The sequence below is a fragment of the Bombyx mori genome, chromosome 12 (assembly GCF_030269925.1).
Source record: "Bombyx mori chromosome 12, ASM3026992v2".
NCBI classification, from domain to species: domain Eukaryota; kingdom Metazoa; phylum Arthropoda; class Insecta; order Lepidoptera; family Bombycidae; genus Bombyx; species Bombyx mori.
Genome location: NC_085118.1, coordinates 5,040,705 through 5,068,218, shown reverse-complemented (window position 1 = coordinate 5,068,218; position 27,514 = coordinate 5,040,705). Strand labels below are relative to the sequence as shown.

Below are 27,514 nucleotides of genomic sequence, written 5' to 3'. Positions count from 1 at the left end.
TATATTTTTTTTTAAATTTCAGGTTAACGATGAAAACGTTACATCAATGAAAACGCCGGAAGTAATCGATTTGCTGAGAATCCTCCGCGGATCTATCTGCATTACAGTTTTGCGGCCACCTAACCCGTAATATTGGCTGACTTTTTATTGCAAATAGGAAAACTTCTTGGAATGGAAAACTCACACATTTTGCTGAAAATCTTTATAAAAACTAGCAAACATTATCTATATATTCTAAATAGTCAGTTCTAAGTTAATCGGGGCAGTTATTACTAAAATTCACCTTAGCGAATGCAAATACGTATCAAAACAGTGTTGAAATTTTAAAGTATAATAATAAAATAAATATATATGAGAACTACACTGACAGTTCCTAAAAAAAAACTATGTATAAAATAAGAACAACAAAATAATTAAATTATTAAGAGTAGTTACTTACTGCGATATAAAATCTTGTGGAATTGATCTCTATTTGCAAATCTTATAGAATTCGTAATAAGTTTTACAATTGAAGACATGAGTGGATGAAGGGGTTAAGTACCATTTTTAAGATTTTTGAGTTTTTACATTGTATGAAGGTGTTATGTGCCTATAAACTATATTAGACCTTAAAACCCCGGGTTTAAAGGTTATTTTTAGAAAATACATGTGATGGAGTTGTGTACGAAGAAAAAGTACAAGTAAGAGAAGTTGTCCGTTTTCTCAAAATTAAAAAATTGTATCATAGCCCCTTCATCCACTCATGTCTTCAATTGAATATGCAATTTCGAAAAGGGCACATGTCGCATATTTTCTCAAATACGTTTTTTCATATTCATGTAGTTTTGAGGGTTACCTACACCCATTTTATAATAATTCCAGTAATTTTTGATTGCTAATTAACACTGAAATATATCTCAAAAGTTAATATTTTAAATTTTACACTGCTTTAGAAAATAATCATTTTTTTTTTTCATTTCCTGCACATTTTACATTTTCAGAAATGTGTCCTTTTCGAAATTGCATATTCAATTATTATCAACAATAAACTAAAATAGAGGAAACAAAAAGTAGTCATAGCGACTTCACCCTTACTTTTAGTAGATAATCGATTACTGATACTGTATGGAGATAAAATGTATCGATTATAAGTAGAATTTCAATTTCGGGCATTTAGCTCTGGAATTCTAGAAGAGTGAAAGGTTAAACCTGTAAGAAATATTTTGTGTGGCCTGTATGTAATTTTGCCATGTAATTTTATCTCGTTTCTAATCTTGACTCGTATTATGTATTATTTTGTAATATAATAATATTATAAAATCATAAAATATATAGCATTCCACGATGATTCATGTATATAGTGTAAAATGAATATACTTCACTGCTGTTCGTAAATCGAGTTTTAAAAATATCGCGAATGAGATCGAAAAGATTTGCTGATGATTAAGGAAAAATGGGCTGTAAATTTATTGTTCAATCATTAGAATACCACGTACGTTCAACTGCAGAATTGTATGGGTACCTTAAGTTCTATATTCCTGTGAACACTAAAATCCAAGTTAGCGAAAATGAACTGGATTGGTTGTAAGTAACCCGGCCTAAATCTAGTTGCATTTTACCTAACTACCTAAGTTACATTCTAAATAATGAAAACGTTTACTGAACTCGTCAACTCCATGCCTTTTATTGTCAGTTCCATACGATTTTTTTAATCTACGAACCCTGCACTTTTGCAGTCCACTGTACATAAAAAAGTATTAGTATAAAAACAAAAAAAAAATCGTAATAGAAAAGTAGACTTTAGTCAGTTTATAATTAGGACGAAAATTCGTCTGCGACCAAAAAGACCGTAATGAATTGGTACGTATATTGAAACGTATATTGAACAATTTCGTTTGACGCTAACAGTCTACTGCACTAGAGTAAATATTATAGGAACATAAACACACAAAGATACAAATATAAATCGGCCTTAAGTTCACAAAGCAACTTTTGTATGGTTATCGAATCGAATTGTAAAAATATTTTTAGAATCTACGATAATTATATAATGTTAAAAAATACATGTTTATTTACAACAACAAAATAAAAACAACTATGTTTTTGATTGTGTAGGCACTAATTTATAAATTCTAGTCAAATTTATGTAACGAACACACAGTTAGCTTTTGAAAATATTTAATGAATACACACGTAAAAACGTGATATTTTTAATTTTTTTAATAGTATTCATAGAGACGTCGCCATTACGTATTTGACTTCTCATATGACGCTTCTTTGTTAAAAACTTTAAAGATTTATGGACAAAGAAAGTTTAATGAATTATAAACGAAAACTAAGAGATATAGTTGTTAAGATAAAATCATTAAAATATATTACGTATTAAAGTAACCTGAACGAATCAAACAACTGATATTCTAAAAATATTGTGATGGAATTGCGTTAGTTAAAAAAACTGTGTTAAAATACATTATAGGTTAGATAAATAGAATCGTGTCTCTTGCCGTGTATTTAGTCGTTTAAAATTATTAAATATAATATTAGCGATGCGTAACACATAATCGGCACAGCTTTCCCTATTTCAATTTAAATATAGTGGGTTCGTTGAGCATAATGGAAATTGGGCACATTTGGCTGAGCTGCTGAGCTGGCTGAGCCCATGCTCGCCCACTTGTCCTGGTGAATCTGAAAAGGCCTCCGAACCATGAGTAATTCCTCCCGCCCTAAAAAAAAGTACACTTTTTACTGAAAAATTCGAAGTTGAAAAATCTTCACGAAAACAGTTGTTCTGTTTTTTCTTTCTGGAATATTCAGCAATAAAACTTGTTATACATCTTAGGAAATTATTGGCGTCACAAACTACCAGCAGATAGTCTAACGATCATCAGCTGATTTCTTGACCTATCATGAACTAATTAAATAAACAAAGTTTGTATATAGGTTTTTCTTTAGCTTTTATTAAAAATTACTTGTTTTGCATCGAATTCTCTGGAAAGGTCCCTGCGGAATAAAAACTACAGAACCCGCGGCTTTTTCACATCACGCCATTAGTGGTGCAGTAAATACGCAATTTATAAATCATCAAAACAATTAGTATAATATCGTCTTCGCTAATAATTGTAATTTTCTTCAGTATGAAATACTTTAGATTCACTATGTAGTTACGGGAAACTGTTTATTACTGCTCCCGACAAGTAATGAAAAAAATGAATTGATTAATAATTGATTTTAAATATATACAATTGATATTAAAAATTATGTCACTTTAATTTCTTCGAATGTAATTTATCTCTCATTTGCTGTGATCAATGCTAGAATTACTGGAAATGCTCTATTATGAGAATTAACTGGACTTTTAATAAATTGCTCAAATAGATTACATTTTACTGTATTGGAAATATTGTTTTAATACCGACGTAAAAGCTACAGGTGTACTTCGAAATGTGTCCCTAGTAAAAAAAGTCCGGTCTCGTTACAGATATACTAAAGTATCAGATAAAAAAAAAACAAAAGCAAATTCGATTAACTCCTTAAAGCCTTCGTCAAACAGAACGCGTACTGAGCTATAGCGCTGGCGCTCTGTTTGACGGTATGTTACCGTAGTAGTACAACACATCTCGGCGTCATAGCGCGGCGTTAGTTTAGCGCTCTGACGCGTGCTAAGTACGCGTTCTGTTTGACGAAGGCTTTAATGTAGATATTCAACACAAAATTTGAAAAATATTTTTGATGAGTCCATCGTCAGGTTAATGAGGAAACTGAATGTACGCTTATTTTTTTTTCTTTCATGAAGCTATTGTATGTGAATTTGTTTGAATCTTCGGTGTATTATTCTGTTTGAGTATTCGATAAAACTGACATGAAATGTTAAAGGAATGTATAATATGATTCAAGTTAATACAAATAAAAATATGATTATTGAATTTTGTTTTATTTACTTTCTGCTATAACCCAAACAAAAAAGGGTGCGTGTACTTATCTACGCGCGTAAGAAGTTATACTTAATTTTATTAAATTTATTTCTATTTTTTATTTGAATTTTAATCAATTTGAAAAAAAATCGATTAAACAACATCCTCAAACACGCATATTGGATATCCCTTTTCTTGACATCGTATAAATTCGGTGATTCTCGGTACGGTTCGGAAAGTTCACCTGCGGCTCTATTCAGACTTGCCAAGTTACGTCGGTCGTACTGTAATGAGCGATTTAGTGGGCAACTTCATTCTGTTAATTTTGTGTCACGGTGCGCGCGCATCGTAAAATTTCACTCTCATAATTTTTTCATAACGCACCTAAAGAAGTATAACTTCAAAAACTTATTTGAAAAAATAATTTAAAATACAATTGAAGTTATGTGGAATATAATCAGAAAATAATATCTCACTTTCAACAGTACAACGGTTGCCCCGCCCTTCAAACCGAAACGCATTACTGCTTCACGGTAGAAATAGGCGGGGCGGTGGTACCTACCCGTGCGGACTCACAAGAGGTCCTACCACCAGTAATTACGCAAATTATAATTTTGCGGGTTTGATTTTTATTGCACGATGTTATTCCTTCACCGTGGAAGTAAATCGTGAACATTTGTTAAGTACGTATTTCATTAGAAAAATTGGTACCCGCCCGCGAGATTCGAACACCAGTGCATCGCTCGATACGAATGCGCCGGACGTCTTATCCTTTAGGCCACGACGACTGTATTATTTTCAATTGTCTTTTTTAATTCACCTCACTGAGCGGTGAGCCTCTGGAAGCCAGTATACCTAATGTCTACAGAAATGTTCAACTTTATATAGGTGCAAAACTGGAAACAGGACATAGGATATCGTTATGCATATTATGGTCTCATAAGAATTTACCACCCTGCATATTTCTGGCATGAAGCAGTAATGCGTTTCGGTATGAAGGGTCAGGCAGCCGTTGTAACTATACTGAGTCCTTAGAACTCATATCTCAAGGTGGTTGACGACATTTACGTTGTAGATGTCCATGGGCTCCGGTGACCCCTTGACGTCAGTTGGGCCGTGAGCTCGTCCACCCACCCATCTGAGCATTAAAAAAAGTCCAAGGATATCAGCTTAGGTAGGAAAAAAAAAAAAAAACGCCCCTAGCGCCAAACGTTCCAACTCCATACGAATTTGAGTAAGCTTTTATGCTATCGATGAACTTTAAAAAACTCGCACTAAGTACACTTGACGCAAACACCTGAAATCAATCCCCGTAACATCACAGTCGAACAGTTCCCGCATCGATGATAAGCCATCGATCCGTGACCTGCACGCAGCGTCATCACTCATTCATAACTGTACACGGACTGAAAGTGTTTCGTACTAGCTAGTCGATTACAACATTATTTGGTTTCACAAAGCCATACAAGTGCAGGGATTATCCGAAGTTGAGCGGTCTTCTGTCCATGGCGTCGTTGTTTGTTTTTATCGACGTGTGAGCTCACGACCCTCTTGCTATGTAATGGTTAGTTTTTTTTGTCTACCTAAGCTGATGGTCTAGAGAGACTATGTCAGCGTCGCCGGGCTAGTAGGTGAGATCACGGGGCTCAAACCTGACGAATGGGTACCGAAGACCAGACATCACTATGTAAACGCCGCCACCCCCCTTGAGACACGAAACCTCGATTGCCCAATATAACGTCTGTCCAAATCTTCAAATCGGATCGCATTACTGCGTCGTGGCAAGAACAACCAGTAAATAGACTGATACGAATGATCGATGGGACATTGTTTGGTTGTTGCAACCATACGTTCACATACGACAACTGTTGTTTCTGGAAGTTAAACTCTCATTTCATATCCCAGGATGGGTATTCATGCCATGGTTTATACCAAGGAAGTAATATTATATAGGTTTCAATCGAAAGCACAAATTCATGAAAAATAACTGATGTACGTCCTAAAACAATAATTTATTTTTTATTTTTTTATTGCTTAGATGGGTGGACGAGCTCACAGCCCACCTGGTGTTAAGTGGTTACTGGAGCCCATGGACATCTACAACGTAAATGCGCCACCCACCTTGAGATATAAGTTCTAAGGTCTCGGTATAGTTACAACGGCTACCCCACCCTTCGAACCGAAACGCAATACCAATGGTGGTACCTACCCGTGCGGACTCCCAAGAGGTCCTACCACCAGTGAATTTTGACCAGACAATTTAAAAAACGAACTTTGTTTTATCGCTAATGATTTGGAATACATTTCGTTCTCATTTCGTTCTCTATGTAGTATTTGTCCGCACTTGATCATTCGATATCGTCATGTAGATATAGTCAATTTTGTGATCACATGAACCAGGAAATTCTTTATTTTTTTATTTTTTTATATATAATATTAGGTTGGTCTTTTAACACCGCTGACCGTAATTTCCGTTACAGTTTGACAAACGTACAATTTGTGAGCAACGCTACATTATGCTAACCGTCTTGCGCTGTGGCATATGGTTGGTCACGGTCGCCGGAGCCGCGACCAACGACCAGCGCGATCTGCTCCGATGCACTCCGCGTAAAAACAATACTCACTGTAAAAAGTAGTACTTTGTGAAAAAAAACATTTGGCATATAGGAATTTGCCTACCAAATTTATAGCCGTTACTTCGTATTGCTGCTAATTGACAATTCCGCTACCATAGTATAGGAATGTGACAGCATTGACAAGGATCGTTTTTTTTTATTGCTTAGTTGGCTGGACGATCTCACAGCCCACCTGGTGTTAAGTGACATCTAGAACGTAAATACCACTACCCACCTTGAGTGTAAATACTAAGGTCTCAGTATACTCGTAGTTACAACGGCTGCCCCACCCTTCAAACCGAAACGCATTACTGCTTCACGGCAGAAATAGGCAGGGTGGTGGTACCTACCCGTGCGGACTCACAAGAGATCCTACCACCTGTAAAAACCTCTTCTGTGATGCAACAACGGATTGACATGATTTTTCTCAGAAATACATACATGTAATGAACATTATCAGTACCAGAGCACTTGCACCTGCTACTTTTAGCCAGACGAAAGACTCGTGATTCATCATAATTAGAGACCCTGTATCAAGCTACCTAGATGATAACATTTTGATCAATCCAAATGGCATTTTCGTCTTTTTCGAAATCTTAACGCCGCTTTTGTGAAAAATTATTGACTTTGGCAAATTAAAACTTACTATTTATGAATAAAACCAATTGGAAATATTGAACTTTCTTAATTTACCTAAATATAAGTATGATTTACGCATCTATAACAAATCTAGAGACAAAAGCTGTATGTTTATCAATAAAGCCTAAAATAAGATTAAACATCAGTGATAATTTTAAATTCTTATATCATCATCATTTTATAGTCAATGATTATAATTTTCATTAATACAAAATCAAATTAGCGACTTTAACATGAACCTCGCACGATTAAACATACAAGGAAACAAAAAAAACGTGACTTCGGGACACATACCTGGCCTTAAGATACAACCTTAAACAACTTTTTCTACAAATCCTAAGTTAACATTATAAAGACAAATAGTAATACATGAAGCTCTAAAAAAAACATATCACCGTATTTTCTCTGTTATATATTAAATCAAACAAACGTTTTTTTATGTATCTACATAGAAAGTTGAGAGTACATAATTTTTAAAGAGAGATTTACAGCAAATATAATAATATGTACATGAAGATCTATACAAGTCACTTATATATATTGTGACTAGCCTTTGCCCGCGACTTCGTCTGCGTGGAATAATTCCTTTGGCATAACGCTAAATTTTACCCGCCTCTTCACTTACGTAGAAAGTGAAAATATTTTTATTGGTGATCCGCTTTTATTAGTCTTAGCCTGATGTTATATAGCCTATAGCCTTCCTCGATAAATAGGCTATCTGACACTGAAAGAATTTTTCAAATCGGACCAGTAGTTCCTGAGATTAGCGCGTTCAAACAAACGAACTCTTCAGCTTTATAATATTAGTATAGATGACTAGCGACCCGCCCTCGCTTCGCTTCGGAAACATTAAAACACACATGAAACAAAACAAAAAAATAAAAAAAAAATTAAAAAAAGTAGCCTATGTTCATCAGGGGCAATGTCGGCTTCTAATGGAATAAGAATTTTTCAAATCGGTCCAGTAGTTTCGGAGCCTATTCGAAACAAACAAACAAACAAATCTTTCCTCTTTATAATATTAGTATAGATATAAAATATAAACTCATTATACTCAACGTTCACGTAACGAAAGAAAAGAAAGACATCGAACAAGCAGGCAAGGGGATGCTTTCGACAACTAATGCAGAGTGGGAAACTCGGCTCACAGACAGTCGTGACATCGCGTGGTCCGCACACCTGTCGGAGAACGCGTACCGAAACGCGTACCTGTGAACCGCGACGGAAGTGCAGTGAATCATCGACCTTACACTGTTCAATTTTTAAATTCGAAAGCCAATTATTTTTGTTTTTATATGCATCTTCGACCAGGTCTGTTTTTGTTCACTTAATAATTATCTACATATATATATATATAAAAAAGTAATGTACATACACTACCACTAAATGTTATATGTATCAGGAAATGTTCACACTCAATTCTCGTTGGTTATCCAAAAAGTTTACATCATAATCACACTACTTCAACTTTGTTTACGATATGGAATTTTCATTTTTCTAGTGTGTTCTTTTTAATATTCGCTTAAGCAAATTTCTTAAAACATTTCTATTCAGTGGTGTCTTCGGTTTTCCTGCAACGAAAATTATCTGTCAATGTTTAAATATGTAGTTGTATAAAAATAATATATTATATAAAAGTATGTATAAAAATAAAAATTGCCAAACAAACATTTACAAGATTTGACACCGCGCTTATTTTAAGACTTTAGTTACCTACAATACTTAGTTTTACAAAAAAAAAACTACGAAAATTTCTTTTAAACATACATTTTAAATAAACTTTTTGTCAATTCTTATTCAAATTATAAAAGTAAATCACTAAGATACTATATTATTATATCTAGATAACCTCTATATAAGAAAGACGAAAAATCAAAGATTTTTTTTTTAAATGCTACTATATCAATCTAATTTACAAGGTATTGTGGGAAAGGAGAGCATTAATATGAACAACTAGTAAACCCGTTAGACGTTGTCATGTACACGTCTTAAATCCGAAAAGCTAAACAATTTTTTTATAAAAAAAAACATTTTCCGTTCAACCGAATTATGAATCTAAACCATTCTAGAATTCACCCAAAAAATTACAACAAAATCGGTCCAGTCGTTTAGGAGAAGTTCACGAACATAAAAACGAACAGAAAAATTATACTTATTTAGACTAGCAAACTAACAACTCGATTAAAATCTGTCACTATACCATACAAAACTTTAATGTTCATAGAACGAATCCAATGTTGCACAATTGAGACTCCAATCTCAAGTCTCAAGGTGTTTCACTTCGTAGTCTATTCCTGAACCGGCTACAATCCCCACTTTTGTAGGATTCTTCCTAGTGAGATCTAGGCAGGCAGTGTCCTGAGAACTACTTACTAGTGGTAGGACCTATTTCAGCCGTGAAGCAGTAATGCGTTTCGGTTTGAAGGATGGGGCAGCCGTTTAACTATACTGAGACCTTAGAACTCATATCTCAAGGTGGGTGGCGCATTTATGTTGTAGATGTCTATGGGCTCCAGCAGCTACTTAACACCAGGTGGGCTGTGAGCTCTTCCACCCATCTAAACAATAAATAAAAAAAAAACTGCATTTGCATTTCTAAATCACTTTTTTAATAAATAAAAACATGACTTACTTATACCGTTGAAGAATTGAAAACTTAATTGTGAAACGAATAAATTAATTTACGAAAAAACATTCTAAACATTTTAATTAAGAGAAAACTCTGTGCACAAAGCTTGAAGGGCCAAGAATATTTAGAAGTGAAAAATTAAAAATTTCTTATCACTCGTAGCGTGAAATTTTATAAATCGAGCTGTATACAAAATTTACTACGATAAGTAGATCGTGACAGATCTTGTTTATGGGTCAATAAGTATTTAAAAGTAACCGTAGAGAGAAGTTGGATAATGAAAACAATCATTTCGACACTTTAAAGAAGAAACATCATAACTACTGTTTTGGGAATTTGATTTAATATCTCATTGTAACTCTTCTTATTATGATGCCGCCCAAGCTCTTATGCATCACCATGTGAATACAACCGCCCAGCTCTAGGCATGATGTCAATGTCTCAAGTTTATTATACTATATAATTGAGTGCGACCTCATATCTCAAGATGCATGGGCTCCGTTAAGCACTTAAGCAATTATAAAATTAACTTTTACTACTTCGAATTAGTACTACACGTTTTAATGAGGATCTGGTAGCTAGTGTAGGTCGTGTATGCATCGTGAAAGGCACGCGTCTCGCGATTTTTACTTGTGGTATATTGCTTGTAGTGAAAAAGGAAAAACTTAGTTAAGCACACTTGTGATATTTTTTACGTTTTTGTGCCAGAAATTCCTGTCACAGCCGCCTGTCTTCATTTTCGAGAACGGTTTGCTTAAGCTGTTGGGCATTACATCGACTAAAACCCTCTTTTATTTATATACGCCATAAGTAAGTAGTTGAACACAATTGTTGAATTCAGTAATTTCATTTCAATTATGTGAGTGAAATCATTTAGCCCGTAATTTTACGTTTTAAGTGAATAACACAATTCAAAGAGTTTGAATTAACCACAGAAAATAAAACGTGGGAATGATCGATTTTGACATTTCACTTTCATGAAATCGATTTGTAATTCTTTATGTCAATAATTTCAGATATATAATCGTAATATCTTAAAATCTTAGATAATATGTGCTTTCGCTTTCCTATAATAATTAAATGAAATTTTATTCAATACAATATGTACACGGAAAATTCCCACCATTACGTTTGCAACAAACATTTATCTGTTCATCTTAATTCAGTGTTTCATCAAACACGTAACGATGTAACAATAGTCGAAATTTAAGCATGTCATTAAACTTTTGATCCTGTATTAATTACGTAACATTTGTTTGAATTATGAGAACTTTGATTACGGAACCAAACTTTGGTTTTTATGTGTATCATACTTAGACACTTGTATATTCATAGGTTTTCAAGTTCATAGCTTTCAATTTCATTTGTAACGTATTAATTAAAAAACTATTCCTCATAGACCGATATATATGTGTCCTCTTAATGCCCTTTTTAATTACATTGTATGGTTGTGGCCAATGTATGAGAAAGGATTCTTGAGAAATTTAGAAAATAAATACAATTTTCAGATGATGTTATGCCATGCTATACGATGTAACCTTAGTTAGTTCTTAAGCATCATGATTACTCTATATAAATTGTTTGCAATAATAATACTGGTCACTGAATCTTGTTTAGTCTGTTATTTTCGATTTAACAAAATTCTAACTGTCTTGTCAAGCAAGTATTTAACGCCATCGATGTTGAAGTACCTTCCTTCCTTCAATAAACAAACAATAAATAACATTTTAGCTGACAATGATAGACTGATAGACATCACCCCGTTTTCAATCCTAAGTAAAGTGTTTTTTAACTAAAACAATTTAGTTTCAAGCAAAATTACGGACAAACTATTCAAATCGGTTCTTGCATCGGGTCAACAAACCCGTGTAATGAAAAACTACGAAAACACCAAAGTGAAAAGAGATTTAGATTCGAACTAACAGTAAAACTGTTCTACGTTGCGTAATAATGACAACGAAATCGAAATTACGCATATAAAAACCCTCGGATAGACTTTATTATGAACCCACAGAATAATATAAAAATAATTCTTGAGACTTTAGAACTTGTATCTCAAGGTGGGTGGCGCATTTACGTTGTGGATGTCTATGGGCTCCAGTAACCACTTAACACCAGGTGGGCTGTGAGCTCGTCCACCCATTTAAGCAATAAAAAAAAAACAACAAAAAAAAATCACTAAGCACCTATATAGTACGTGATATGCTTTTCTCAAATACCTCGTTGAACAATGTGTTTAACATAACTCACACAACGAATCAAACCATCATCAATCCATCAAAAAACACATTTTTAAACAAAGGCAGAGCTAGTGTATTTTACAATAACGGTTTATTGGTTTCATAAAAAAAACATCTCGGAAGCCGCAGGTTTATGAAAAAGAAAAATGGATTAATACCGTAAAAAAAACAAAAATGGAACATTAAATAGCCGTCTGTGAGAATCTTGATTTAAAAAAGTTTTATTTCGTTTTTTTTGTCCGTCTTGCACTTCTTAACTAATTTAACTTGAAAATGAAAAATAGCTCTACTTTCAGCACTTTGTTAGTATTGACGAACTACATTTTTAAATAACTATACTGAACTAAACTACACTTTAAGCAGTTGTTTTTTTTTGATGTGAGAATTTGAATTTTTATTGAACTATCACAAAACGTTTTCATAATGCACTCGACCTTAAATATTTAATAGCAGTTTTGAAATGATTTATCAGGGTCATGGTCAGAATGGTTGCAATTTTCATCAGTAGATACACCTACATATTTTAAATAAACTAGCGGAATTATTTACACATGGGCGTGTAATAAATAGCCGAATTATTGAATACTTTGCCGACAAACGAGAATACAGCTCACTTGATGGTAAATGGTTACATTGGTTACTGCCGCCATGAATACCGCTTCGCTGGACATTTAAAATTAACATTATTATTTATTGTCATTATTATTAGGGAGTGCAACACTCATATAAATATTAGCCTATCCATTAAGTACATGTATTTTCTACATGGATACCGAGTTTCAAGTCAATCGGATGCATGGTCCAGTAGTTATAACGGAACATCCGTAAAAACTACTGTAGATTTATATATTAGTATAGATTTATAACTTGCAGAAGCCAGGTTTTTCTGATTCATTCCCAGACTAATAATTATCATGTGTAGTATGTGGATGATGTACAAACATGAAATATATTTTGTCGATTTTAGTTTTTATAGTTATTTTTAAAAGAACGTTGTCATTCTACAGCATTTTGTTGTACGTAACCGGATACAGGGCGCTGGAATATATTCCCGGGGTGCACGGTTCAACGCGTTCCCGACACGCTATGCGCACTCTAGCACACCTGTCGGGAGCCGGGGAGATATGGTTATCGCAAAACGAACTTAATGTAGTCGTGGCAAAATTTAATTTAGACTTTTATTTTTTAGGTATTAGGTACATATTAGTTTCTAATTTGAAGAATATGACTATCTCGTGTCTCATGGTGGGTGGCGGCATTTAAGTTCTTCGGCCTATTGGCCCCAGTAACTACGTAATACTAGGTGTAACTATATTAGTATCTGAAAAGTATGCTTGTCCATGAGTTAGCCCAACTGAAGCAAGTAAAAAAGCCAGTTTATCTATATGTTTATATTTTTTGCATAATACCAAAGGAGAAACCCCATTTTGGGCCTAAGCGTTACAGGAATGGGATATGTACCAAAAAATTCGTCTATTTTGCTTGATTAACCTATTGAAATCTTAGCTTCATTGACAATGGCCAAGTGTAGAAAATAAGTTGAATTGTATTTTTTGTTTTAAACAATCTTTGTAAACATCTGCAACACTTATTTCAATATATGTAACTAGCTCCACAAACGTGTGGATTAGAATTAGAGCATCCATAAAATAGGATCGATTTCGTGGAAATCGAGTGTAAAAAATAATTAATACTCTTTTGCTTTAGGATAAATGACTGTTTTTATAGGTATTTTAATCAATGTAAATAGAGTATGGCCATCGAATCGTGACACAACTACTTACAATGGCGGCAATTCAAAATATCTACAACTGACAACATTAAATATAGCATGAAAGGGTAGTTTTGCATTTTTATATTAATTTGACTATGCCATAGAAAAACACCAATGTATCAAATCGTGTTATGTTATCTTTAATGTTGCCAACTGAAGATATTTTGGATTGCCGCTATTTAGTTGTGCCATGATTCGCTGGCCAGACTATAAACTTAATCTCATTGAATAACGTAACGTAAAGCACCAAAATCTACTAACAAAAATCATTAAAATAAATAAATAACTGTTACATTTAGTTATGACACGAAATCATGTCGGCAACTGCGGCTATTCAAAATATTTTCAACTGGCAATCTTAAATATAACATGAAAAAGTCGATTTGGTACTTTGAGTTTTTCTATGGTGTAGTTACATTAATAATTTTACTGGTGGTAGGATCTCTTGTGAGTCCGCACGAGTAGGTACCACCGCCCTGCCTATTTTTGCCGTAAAGCAGTAATGCGTTTCGGTTTGAAGGGCGGGGCAGCCGTTGTAACTATACTGAGACCTTAGAACTTATATCTCAGGTGGGTGGCTCATTTACGTCGTAGATGTATATGAGCTCCAGTAACCACTTAACATCAGGTGGGCTGTGAGCTCGTCGATGGGTATCTAAGCAATAAAAAATAAAAAAAGCATGAAATAAAATGAAATGAAATGTGATGAGATAATATGGGAGCACGTAATGATAAATATTTTATATAAAAAAGTTATCATATAAATATAGTTTTTCATATAAAAAAGTTTTCATTAAAATTAAAATAAGACTGACCTAAAGGTCTTAGTTACCAGGTCATAAAATCCCTTAAAAAATCATTTCGTGCGCAGCGCGTTTCGCATTACGTTGTTTTTAATTTTTGGCTTTCGTTCGTTTTCGTAAACAACCTAACGCGCGATTTCTCGTAACAGGTTCCATTTTTATTTTAAAGCAACCTGTTGCTGCAACATGTTTCGTAAAAAATTACTCATCTTTAGTAGGAAACAGCCTCAAAAATATCGTTTTTATTAAAATATCTCGAACAATAAACATAACCTAAAATGTAAACATTGTCTGATTTTACCAATTTGGCCATTGCTGGGAGACCTGAAAATTGGGCTCATGAAACCTTCTTAGGTATTGTAACTTATGCCCAAATTCTAGCACTGTAACGCCAGGCCCAAGTTTGTATGGATTTCGGGTTTGTCCTTTCCCAGCAAAAGTCACTAAGCCACTAAAGGTTCAAACCTAAATGCATAAATGCACCTACGTCCTGCCACTAGTTAATGCCAGTTTACAATTACAGTAGGTACTTCCTGGCTGAGCCTTTGCTCGTCCACCTGTCCTGGTGAAACTGGAAAGGCCTCCGGGCCACCAGTAATACATCAATCTTATAAAAAAAAATACAGTACTGTAATATAATTATCCTGTAAATGCGTTAGTCGCCTATTACCTGTATGTAGATTCTAGACAACGCAGCCAAAAGCAAAAAGCAAAACCTCTCAACTAACTACTGCTTAGACAAATTAAGATTGTCCATATTTAGCACCGCTTTCAGATTTAATGTTTACACATTACAATGCCTAATCATGTATTAGATATTTTGGCTAATGAAACACACGTAAGAAACAAGAACCCGGAACATATTTAACAAAAACTCAGAATCCGACTGGGTGTCGAATAGTGGACGATATTTATTATTATTATTTTTTATTTTATTGCTTAGATGAGTGGACGAGCTCACAGCCCACCTGGTGTTAAGTGGTTACTGGAGCCCATAGACATCTACAACGTAGACGCGCCATCCACCTTGAGATACAAGTTCTAAAGTCTCAGTATAGTTACAACGGCTGCCCCACCCTTCAAACCGAAACGCATTACTGCTTCACGGCAGAAATAGGCAGGGTGGTGGTACCTACCCGCGCGGACTCACAAGTGGAGCTTAGGCTAATAAAGCAATCTGATATTTAAAGAAATAATTTAAAATAGTGCTTAGGTTATACATATTAGATAAGCACCTACACAGGTACACAACAGTGTACAAACACCTTGTCATGATAATATGTACATTCGATATTTTCTGTGGTGACTGCGGTCTAGATGCATGCAAGTATTCATTACGCAATCTCATTATTAAACTTATAACACTATCATCTTATTAACAATCGATAGCTTTTATGAGTCAAATATTAAAGAACACATTAAATACTGACTTTTATAATAATAATAATAACTCTTTATTTATATAACACCTTAATATGTACACAGTAAAGTAATAAAACAAAAGTTGGTATATAAATCGGCGGCCTTATCGCTGAAAGCGATCTCTTCCAGGCAACCTTGCAGGGAGAGGAATAAGTTAACTGGACGGTGCTATATCTTAATAAACTTACATAAAAATATATACTTAAATACACATGTGAAAAATAAATACCATATAAGATAAACTTACATACGATTAAATACAAATAAATACTAAAAATATACAAGATAAAATACAAAAGAAGTAGGAACTTATACAGTTATATCATAGAAGCAAAGTAGTGCGATTTCAATCTGGACTTGAAAATTTCCGGCGAGGACGATTGTTTTATATTGCTTTTCAAAAATTTAATTTTATCGTAATGCTATTTATTATTCAGTTATTCTCCGATATCCAAGTAAAGGATTATTTGTTGTCCCATATATCTTCTACCAGCATTTAAATGCACTACGAGAAATAACTAAACGTACAGACAAGTACATGTAAACTAGTACAAAATGCATACATTCTAGACAGGGAAGAGAGATGCCCTATAATTATGTACGTCGAGCTCCAGATAGAGTTGCGTGTAAAAAGTTGTTCACCTGCTTTTTATCATTACCGGATCTAATGTGGGATGCGTTTCCATTCACACACTTGTCTCAATAATAATGATCAATTAACGAATCATAATTACGTTCTCTTTACTGCTATTAGATTGTCATTGCACTTAATCGGCACGGACCTCTATACACGCACTAGTTTCTGCTTAATTTAGGTTTAGTGAGATTTTTCAATCTAGTTCTAATTATTAAAATATACTTTTTAATAAATGAATATTCATATTAGATTTATTATAAAAAAAAGAACATAATATTCCTAAATAACCTAAAAGTAAATGTTATTATCCACAACACGCTTCGTCAAATTACAGAAATATAGTTATCAGCAACATGCTTCGTCAAATCTATACTAATATTATAAAGAGAAAAGATTTATTTGTTTGTTTGTATTGAATAGGCTCCGAAACTACTGAACCGATTTGAAAAATTCTTTCACTGTTTGGAAGCTACACTATTCTCGAGTGACATAGGCTAATCTATTTTGAAAAAAATTAGGGATCCTTACTAAAATTCCAATAATGTAACCCAAGATGTAAAAAAAATACTTATAATATTCTTTACATCGCGTTCCTTGCAAAAACTTCATGATAGAATAAAATAATGTACTACAACTTTGTATAACACATTATTATTCACAAAACGTGCACGACACCATATATTTTTATAATTATGCCGCAATGAGTGTTCTTTTATTTAAAAAATAAAACAACGTCAAATAACATTGAGATTTTTGTTGACCCGAGCGGAGCCGGAGCGGGCCGCTAGTTATTTATAAAACACTACTCATTTTGTTTTTTTTTTTTTGTTTTTTTTTGACGATTGAATGTGGACAAATATGTAGGATATCTGGGAGTTCATGAAATGATCTAGCATCTATGACAGATCCCTTCACTTGGAACCATGGTGTTCATCATCAATGCATTGAGGGATCGTTTCTACCATATTTACAACCCCTGAAATGTTCTCTCTGAAAAACTATTTACTACTTCCTTACTACTGTTGATATTTTCAAGGAGTTTCCAATTTTCAAATACGACAATAGCTACTTTCTCAACTTCGGTAATACTTACTAAAATTCAGTTACAGCTTATAAAAATAAATCAAAAAGATTCGAGAAGAGAGAAAACTAAATTACCAAAGGAACTGAATAAACAATGTGTTCTTACTAACAAGTCAAGTAAGAAAGTTGTCCGAATAATAATAAAGTGGATTAGATTATAAAGACATCAATGAAATTAAACTAGAAAAATAAACTTGAAGACACATACAAATCTTATACCTTTAAACGAGCAATTCTTGTATATTAACATATACTTATATAATCTGAATCTCGGAAACGGCTCCAACGATTTTCATAACATTTAGAATACAGGGGATTTCGGGGGCGATAAATCGATCTAGCTACGATTTATTTTCAGAAAATGTTGTTTTATTCGTGTTTTCAATAATCAACTCTTGGCGACATCTATTGGCGAATAATAATACTATTTTTCTTAATTGAGGGCAACTAACCGCTTTAAAGACGCAACAAGATGGCGTTATCAAAAAAAATCGGTCATCATCTAGTAACATATAATACTGCAACATCGTCGACTCTCTTACAATCAATTTGAAATAATAACTTAAACATGTACCGTTAAATAAAATTATGTTACACAAATAAACAAAAACGTTAGTACAACACTATTATTATTCACAATCGAAAGTCCGACGATACTTCATGTTTAATTTACGGGTATATTATTATGAGAAAGTGAACTGTTTCAAAAAAGAGCATGGACGTAATTAGTCAAGCATCTTTGATGATAGGCCTCATACCATCGATACGATACAAAACGCCACTTCAAATCGTCAAATAACGTGGACCGACTTTACGATCGACCAAAAACTGTAATGGGAATAAAAATAATAACGGTGAGCGGAAAGATTAATTAATCAAAACAAACATGGACTACGAGAAAAACTTAATGCATAACTAAAACATATTTCTGTGAAAACCCGTAAAATAGACATCAAAATTTAATTACATCATAAAAACAAAGTTACAGATTCGTTAAGGTTTCATTATATTTTATTTTATACGAGATCATTCCGCAACACTCCGCTGTTACACATGAATGACACACAAAAGGAACCTGCGGTGATCATTACTCGATTTCTTGAATCATTTTTTTTTTGTTTGTAATTGACCAACCGTGAGAAATCTATTTAAAATCGATGTAAAACTAATTGTTCAAGTATAAAATGATTTTAAAACAACCGTTAAGTAATTCGGAATAAACGCTTTTTAAGCTTTAGCTTTAGTTTTTGGAATAAACAATTGTTGGTATTGATTTTGATTTGCTTAACTTATCTATACTATTACTATTTACTACCTATATACTAATACTTATTTTTACAAAAAAAAACATTTTATTCGTCTTTAAGGTAGCCTCACAAATTATTGCAATCCTTGAAAAAACATCACTATGAATAGAGAAATAACATTAATTAAGTTTTTTTTTTTTATTTTTTTATTGCTTACATGGGTGGACGAGCTCACAGCCCACCTGGTGTTAAGTGGTTACTGGAGCCCATAGACATCCACAACGTAAATGCGCCACCCACCCTGAGATACAAGTTCTAAGGTCTCAAGTATAGTTACATTGCTTTCTTCCACTGAAGTAATTTTATTAGATATCGTAAAAACCGAAAAACAACCAACTTAAACATTATAATACAAAATCCTGTTGAACAATTATTTGACCCAAAAATTTAAATACTAATTAACCTACTTAAGCAAAGAAACATGTCGCGGTTTCGCTTCGATAAGCTGGTATTCTTATGGGCTTTCCTTGAAAACGGAAACTCTAATCCAATAACTAACACAATTTTAATTGAGTTCATGAGATACTAACCAGCGGGCTTTATGCGTCATCACAACTATGCATTATAAGCTTTAAAACTATTAACACAATTCCCTCATGCATGCAATTAATAACTTTGTTACCTTAACTTTTACTTTTTGTATTAATTGGAATAATGATCACAAGGAGAAGTCACCAATGCACAATGTATCAAACGACATGTATCACTACATAGAAGTCGTTTGTATATAATGTGTTACGGATGGGTGTATTCTGATTTAGAAAAAAATTAAATAACCCTGCATTTGATTTTTTGCTATTTAGGGAGTGACCTTCTAACCTTGTAAGCCTTGCTTTGTAAGCAACCCTTTCGTCACTTTTTTTAACATAAGTGAATATACATAGGTATCTACTTACAGTAGAATACTGATAAATACCAAATTTATGACTTTATCGATAATACCATGCGAATTTTAATTTACTAAAGAATTTATCACGAAATTGACTAGTTCCGTGAACCTTTCTTTTTTTCATATGGAAATTAATTATAGATATCTATATAAGTAAATTTATTCATACTCTTTGTAAGTAAATAGTAAAAATACATCTAAAATTTAATTAAAATGTTCTTAAATGCTTCCTTTTGGAAAATTCCGTAATTTGTTTTCAAGCACAATTCGACAAATATACAAAAACTAAATGAATTATTCTATTGAATAGGCTTTACAATGTATTAATGAAATTAAGCATTCTAATAGTGATAAAAAAATATGTCATAATGTCAAGAAAAATTATAATTTAAAGCTTAATCCCAACATTCGATAAGATTCAAAGCCCTAGGACAATGATCGAACAAATTTTAATATGAGGACATTGCACGTGCGTCATGTCATGAACAACAACGGGAAACAAGATTTTCATGATCAAGGAGCTATTGTATTGTAGAATCACGTCTTCGAAAGTTAATGACTTGAACCATAAACGACAGTATGTGAACTGCATTTTAAAATTAATTAATAAAGGCAATTGTATTTGATGTTAAAATTCTTACCAAATTAGCAAAGGTTTTTACTGGTGGACCTCTTATGAGTACGCTCGGGTAGGTACCACCACCCTGCCTATTTCTACCGTGAAGCAGTAATGCGTTTCGGCTTGGAGGGTGGGGCAGCCGTCGTAACTATACTTGAGACCTTAGAACTTATATCTCAAGGTGGGTGGCGCATATACGTTGTAGATGTCTATGGGCTCCAGTAACCACTTCACACCAGGTGGGCTGTGAGCTCGTCCACTCATCTAAGCAATAAAATAAAAAAGGTACTTTTATTCGCGTCGTATAGCCGTCATATATACTATTTCAAATATGAATTTAAATTTTAACTTTTTCCGTAATAATTAGGTACATGATAATACATTATGATTGTTGATTTAATTTGAAATATTAAACTTCGTTGCAATCCAACAATTTCAACATTATTTAAATTTCAAATTAATCAAGAAAACCATTGTTATTTGGTTAGTCAAGCTTAAAAGAATTACGAGTAAAACCAATGGAATTGACTGTTCCCACATAATATGTAGATTTCACATAAATAGTATGTATAAATTGTTGTCGAAAATTATGAGAAAATTAAAACCGCTCAAATGTAAGAAAATAATCAGCAAGTGTATTTTTTTACTAAAATTCGCGTGGGCGTAATACAGAACTCCCTCTTAGTTGTCACAAAAAGGTAAGTCGGGGAATTCATCACACGTAAATTGCCCGGACACATATCACGTGGCCCCGGTTAAATTCTAATAGCTTTAAGCTTTCCAAAAGATTTTTATTACACCTACGACCAAAGTAATTTTGAATATGAATTTCCCTAATTAAATCATGGATCGGTACCTATCAATAAATAGTAGAATTACCATCATCATTAGAACTGTTAAATACTTTTTAAATGTTAAAACAGTATGTAACATTCAAACATGTATTCAATAGTGCAGAGTATAACAAAGATTATCAAAGTACTAACGAAATGAGTTCAAGTCGGTCGCCGAAACAAGAGAAAGCCTTCACCTTCTGTTACACACATGAATATTATACTGATTAGCACTTTGTTCGGCAATTAAATGTAGTACAAACTGCAAGGTTTTAATAGGGTTATAGAAAAAAAAAACGTATTTGGTGCAATATTGTCTCAAAAATATGTTTTGAAATAAGTATTACAATTACCTTTGATTCTGTCTGCTATATAAAGTATGAATTTTTATAAAAACAGAACTCTACAATCAGTTGCAGATTTGCCAAGATCACGCGTTCCGGTCTGTAGGGCGAGACAGTTATTATTCTAATCTCAATGGCCCATTTGAAGGCTAAACCTTAGGCAGGTTGTAAGCTCGCCGATTTCGATATTATTTAATTTTTATATTACTTACAGACCGGATTTGTAAACACTTCAAAATTTTATCTAAAAATCATAAATTATAATTGTTTGATACAAAATGTAAAATTCCCACATAAATTACCAAACTGATTAGAAACTCGTAAAGTTCATCAGTCTTTCACCACCCACATGTAAAGGTCAGTCCCATATAGTCCCAGGCCCACAATGGGCACTGACCTTAGTGCGTTGCGATGGTTGCCCCTTTTGTTTCAGTTAACACACGCAGACTAGACACACCATCAATAAAATTAAGACTAATTTCCATAAGTACGGTTTTTTTTTTGCTAAACAATAACAAAAGGAAGTTTTTGATTAGTTTTCTTTTCGAGTCTAGAAGTAGCATACATGAAACTATATTGGATAACTTCCGTTCTGTACAGAAATTTGGTAATTGATTCATTTATTAATTTTATAATTTAGAGCCTGTGATTTTCTCTGTGGCCCCTTTTTCAGGGTTGAAATATGTCGATTTAATCCAGTTCCAGTGGTAGTCGTGAAAGCGCATTCCTATATCGTGAAAACCAATTTAATTTGGAGCCTACGTCAATGACTCACTCACTCACTCATACTCATGTAATTCTCTGTACTGAGCACGAGGTCATTTTTTTATTGTTTTACGTAATCGTCACATAAATAAAACAATTGTTCAAAGTATTTCGGTTCGTGTGAATGAACCGCATTGCGTTAATTACTCGTCATTTTAAGAGAGTCCCAACATAATAAAATACACAATTGTCTTCTCATTATATGAATAAATACGACAATTTTCGAATATGATGTATTAAAAATCCAATGTTTAGAATCAACAAGCTTTTATTTCGAAATGCTCTCTAACTTTGTATTACAGATACTATAAATATTGAATAGATACGTCAAAGTAGATATAAAGAAGCAGTTATCATAAATGTTTTTTTCTTTCCTGTGGCGTCACATGAACGTATTTTTAACGTTTCAAACACTTGTTGAATTTTGCAACTTCAACCATATATGAAAGCTGAAATGTAATCCTGGAAAGATGATACGTTGTACATTTATTTAAGATATTATTATAAAATGGAGAAATTAATAAAATTAACAAGGGCACAGCTGATCAGTTCTATAATTTCTTTTCGTTTTGTAAGCGGAAAACGGATCATAGTACATACATACATTCATTTTACTAATTAAATCTGTATTAACGTAAATTCTGCACTAATTAATCTATGCAACTTAGTTCCTGGAGAAATACATTTATTTACCTTTAACTACCCAACTCATTAACTAATTACCTAATCGAGTTATGGCAACGACGAATCAACCAAGGCGTTAGAAAACAATAAGTTACGGCCAGTATAGTTGGTAAAGGCAAAGCTGACATGCCCTAGTTCTCCTCAAGATGCAATGATAACTTAGTAGCATAAGGGAATTCTTATTTTATAACTTTCACTTCGCAATACTCATTTAAATGTATACAATTTTTGACGATACAAAAATTTTTCTAACATATAAAGCACGCTTAGTATAATACAAAGGTCGCTATATAATACAGTGTGGTCAATATTCACACAAAAGGCCTAATGAACGTATTCCTAATTAATATGCACAAGAAATAAACGTGCAATTAGAAAACACTGCTACTTTTCTGCTGTCATAGTGATTCTATTTTTTTAAAAGCAAAACTTTCTTTAAGGCAAAGGTGTGATACGCAAATAGCTGTCACTTTTAACAGCGATCTATTAATCTAACACCTGTCTGTTTCTTACAGGTATTAGCGACAAGATCGGCACGTAGCAGAAATTAAGCATTCAGAGTCACGAGGTGACACTTTCACCGGCTCACGTCTTCTCACGGCGAAATCGTGCGAAGAAAACTGCTAAGAAAATGCTTTTTGTCTCATCAAACAATAAGGATCGATCTGTCAGATGACTAACAAGCATGAGAGCGAGGGCGCCTCCAAGAGTCCGCTTGAAGCTGGCAGAGTACAAATGGGTGGTCTGGTTGGTTTTAATAATAGGTGGAGTAGCGGCGAACAGACCTCCGAGATTCCTTATAGATGGGCAGTCGGAAATTGTTGTGAGATTGAAAGAAGGACCCGATACTCCTGTTGGTACGTAATTCAAAATTAATCTAAAAATATATAAATTAATCTCCTTGAATGTATTAAAAATAAATAATAATTTTAATACTTCTTAATTTGTCCATATAATTTCTTAACCAGTGATAATTTTCAATAAAAATTAAAAGTTGTGCAAGAAACCCACTCGTCTATCAGGCCGGTAATATCGAATTTCAAAAATAAATTTAAAGTATAATCGACTTCAACCACTTCATTTTAAGTTTCAAACTCCCGCTTGACTGAGTGTGACTGACAACCGGAAATTACTCCGCGGTAGGGGACTTCGTTCGGCGGTGTTACCACGGCGACGGTCGCAAACACAGGGAAGCCTTACTGTAGTCCCTATTTACCTGCACGTAATCATTATGTACATAATAAAATTTAATATCTACACTGAATAGGGGTTTGTGTTTATTGAATTAGAGATTTTTTTTATCATTGCCCTAACTTGTTGATGGTACCGTTCTTTTTCTGTCGCGAAGCAATCATTCGTTTCTTTTTTAACAGTTGGATTAAACAACTGTATAATAAAATGTAAAGGGAGACCTTTCATTGCATTTATGGTTGAACGAGTTCGCAGTATCTCTGGTATGAAATAATCGGAGCCCATATACATTACAATATGCACGCCGTCACTCATCGACATAAGTCATTAGTTGTTGATGGCCCTGCTTTAAGTCATGAATACAGTCATCTACCAAACTAGTATGAAAAGTTTGCGGGGACTTACGCTCGTGACGGTTTCAAAGATTTTATGTTAGGCCTTTAGCTGTGTAACGACCCTATATAATTAATTTAACGGTTATGTTTAATTACAGGTAGTCTAATTTACCGACTGAGGGGCGTTGACCCCGACGGGGATACATTAAAGTTTGGTATAAGAGAGCAACCTGGGAGTGAAATATTGAGATTAGAAGCCATTTCAGCCAACGAAGCTAATATATATTTAGTTAAGGAATTAGATAGAGAGGTAGGTAAAAAATTATAAAAAATGTATGTAACACAAATTAGTTTGTTTAGAAGCTAATCTACGATTAATCGACTATAAGCCTCATTTTGTCGATTGCATTACATCATTGCAATGCAATTAATTTATTGCATTAATAAATTAATTGCATTACATAATTATAATGCAATTAAGGTTGACCCTTAGATTACTTTACTCTTTGCTGTGTGTATTCTGTATTCACATACATATTGCTTGGTAATTGCTTAACGCAAGATCTAAATAATGAATATCATAGACCTTAATACTGGTTTTTCGCCAGTGTCACCTAACTTTTATCTGACAAAAATAAATCCGTTTAACTCCAAAACAGCCCCACAAATTCCTTTAACACAAATCTTCACATTCTTCTTCTACATAAATCTAAGTATTTTCAAAAATAACTAATAAATTGCCTGTATGTTCAGTTTTCAAGTTTTCACTCTAAAGTATTTTGTTTCAGATACGCGATGAGTACTCCTTTGTCCTGACACTGACGGATGGACACTTGGGAGAAGGAAACTTCATCACGCAAAGTTTTTTGTTACTAGTTGAAGACGTTAATGACAACGAACCAGTCTTCAAGCCTTATTCCTCCGCAATAACCATTAAAGAAAATTCTCCCGCCGGCGTTATTACTACAGTGGAGGCCACTGATCTCGATGAGGGAGCTTATGGCCAAGTAAAGATTTCAAAAGTTTTAAATCGCTTTAACACGTTCATGAAAATAATATTACAAAAGATGATACGTAAATAGACTTTAAGCCAGTGATTATCAAACTTATTTCTTTTACCGCCCCCTTTGAAAATCAATTATTTTTCAGCGCCCCCCATTTTTTATACACCCCTAAAACTTTAAAACCACAATTTCATTAATTTAATTAATAAATGTTGTATTAATTTTAGTAAATGTAGTACCACGTAGTACATATATATTTGTAGATGCTATTATTGTTTCTTCATATTATTATATGTCCGTACATTGCTACAGAGCCTGTATTTACAAATTTGCAAAGTAAAAATGAATTCTTCTCATCAATATGTTTGTTTAAATTCAGAATTACCAAAATAAATTGCTAGTTCACTGTACTATTACTATGCTAATTTATTAGAACGAAAATATTTTTGTTGAATATCTTTCTCATTAATATAAGATTCTCATCAAAAGATAATTAAAAATTTATATTTCGACTAGTAAATAATACTACTAACAATAATAACTTATTAAAGTACGAATAAGCTAAACCTGGAAGTCGTAGAGGATTTCATTTATCTGGGCTCCGTCATAGCTAGTAATGGATCCTCCGAAAAGGACCTCAGAAGGCGAATCAGTATGGCAAAGAGAGCTATGTCCCAAATGGACCGTGTTTGGGTGGCATTTTTCTCTACGGCGCAGAGACTTGGATCCTCAAGAAAGCCGACCGCCAACTTATCGACGCGTTTGAGATGTGGTGCTGGAGGAAAATGCTCGGGATTCGTTGGACAGAACACAGAACCAACGAATCCATTCTTACCGAGCTCAAGATTCCAATGCACCTCCGCACTACATGCGCGCGGAGAAGTTTCGAGATCTTTGGACATATCGCCAAAAAGAGAGGTGACAATATGGAAAAGCTGCTGGTAACAGGCAAGGTATGCGGGAGAAGGCACAGAGGCAGAAATCCAATGCGCTGGTTGGACCAAATACGCTCCACTCTCAATACCTCAGTCCACGTTGCTATCCACACAGCCGAGGACAGGCAGGAATGGTGCAAGATGATGCAGGAGAAAGTTATTAAAGGAGGCCACGACCCTCAGCACTGAGGATTATCGACGCAAGAAGGAAGGAAACTACGAAAAATAAATTAATATCATTTCGTATTATAGATAAATATGGGTAATTTTTCATAGAATTTTAGTTTATAATTTAGAACTGGTTAAAATAAAACCGCCGCCTAAGTCAGCGTTTGTAATAATTAATATCTATACTAATATTATAAAGAGGAAAGATTTGTTTGTTTGTATTCAATAGGCTCCGAAACTACTAAACCGATTTGAAAAATTCTTTCACTATTTGGAAGCTTCACTATTCCCGAGCGACATAGGCTATATTCTTTTTTGAAAAAAATTAGGTATCCTTACTAAAACTCCAATAACACAAGATGTAAAAAAAATTTACCTAAAATATTATTTACGTCGCGTGCCCTACGAAAACTATCGATGATAGAATAAAATAATGTACTACGACTTTGTAAATAACATTATTATTTACAAAAAGTGTCCCGACAGCATAATAATATTTATGCCACAATAAGTGTTCTTTTATTAAAAAAAATGCCCCTGGTAAGACACGATGTGCCCCCCTACCTTCGCCGACTGGTGGCTTCCTACTTGGAGGACAGATCGGTCACGTGTACCGAGCACGGTGGGATCGTGCACAGGTTCCCGGTCGTGCGCGGTGTTCCACAGGGGTCGGTGCTCGGCCCCCTTTTGTGGAATATCGGGTATGAC

The 27,514-nt window shown here is 33.8% G+C and overlaps 2 protein-coding genes across 3 annotated transcripts in view; both read left to right on the top strand.

Annotated features, from left to right (window-relative positions):
• Nucleotides 1-3,902, top strand: part of LOC101743084 (uncharacterized) — a 128,752-nt gene extending 124,850 nt beyond the window's left edge. For both annotated transcript variants that reach the window (XM_062671388.1, XM_012693248.4), the window contains one exon: nucleotides 23-3,902. In XM_062671388.1, the coding sequence (XP_062527372.1) occupies nucleotides 23-130 (108 nt within the window). In that variant the 3' untranslated portion in view covers nucleotides 131-3,902. The remainder of the gene's footprint in view (nucleotides 1-22) is intronic.
• Nucleotides 3,903-8,290: 4,388 nt separating this feature from the next.
• LOC101742945 (cadherin-23) overlaps nucleotides 8,291-27,514 on the top strand; it is a 58,860-nt gene continuing 39,636 nt past the window's right edge. Inside the window, exons 1-4 of the mRNA XM_038014633.2 lie at nucleotides 8,291-8,455; nucleotides 23,689-24,030; nucleotides 24,858-25,009; nucleotides 25,488-25,706. Coding sequence (XP_037870561.1) covers nucleotides 23,859-24,030; nucleotides 24,858-25,009; nucleotides 25,488-25,706 — 543 coding nt within the window. The 5' untranslated portion in view covers nucleotides 8,291-8,455; nucleotides 23,689-23,858. The remainder of the gene's footprint in view (nucleotides 8,456-23,688; nucleotides 24,031-24,857; nucleotides 25,010-25,487; nucleotides 25,707-27,514) is intronic.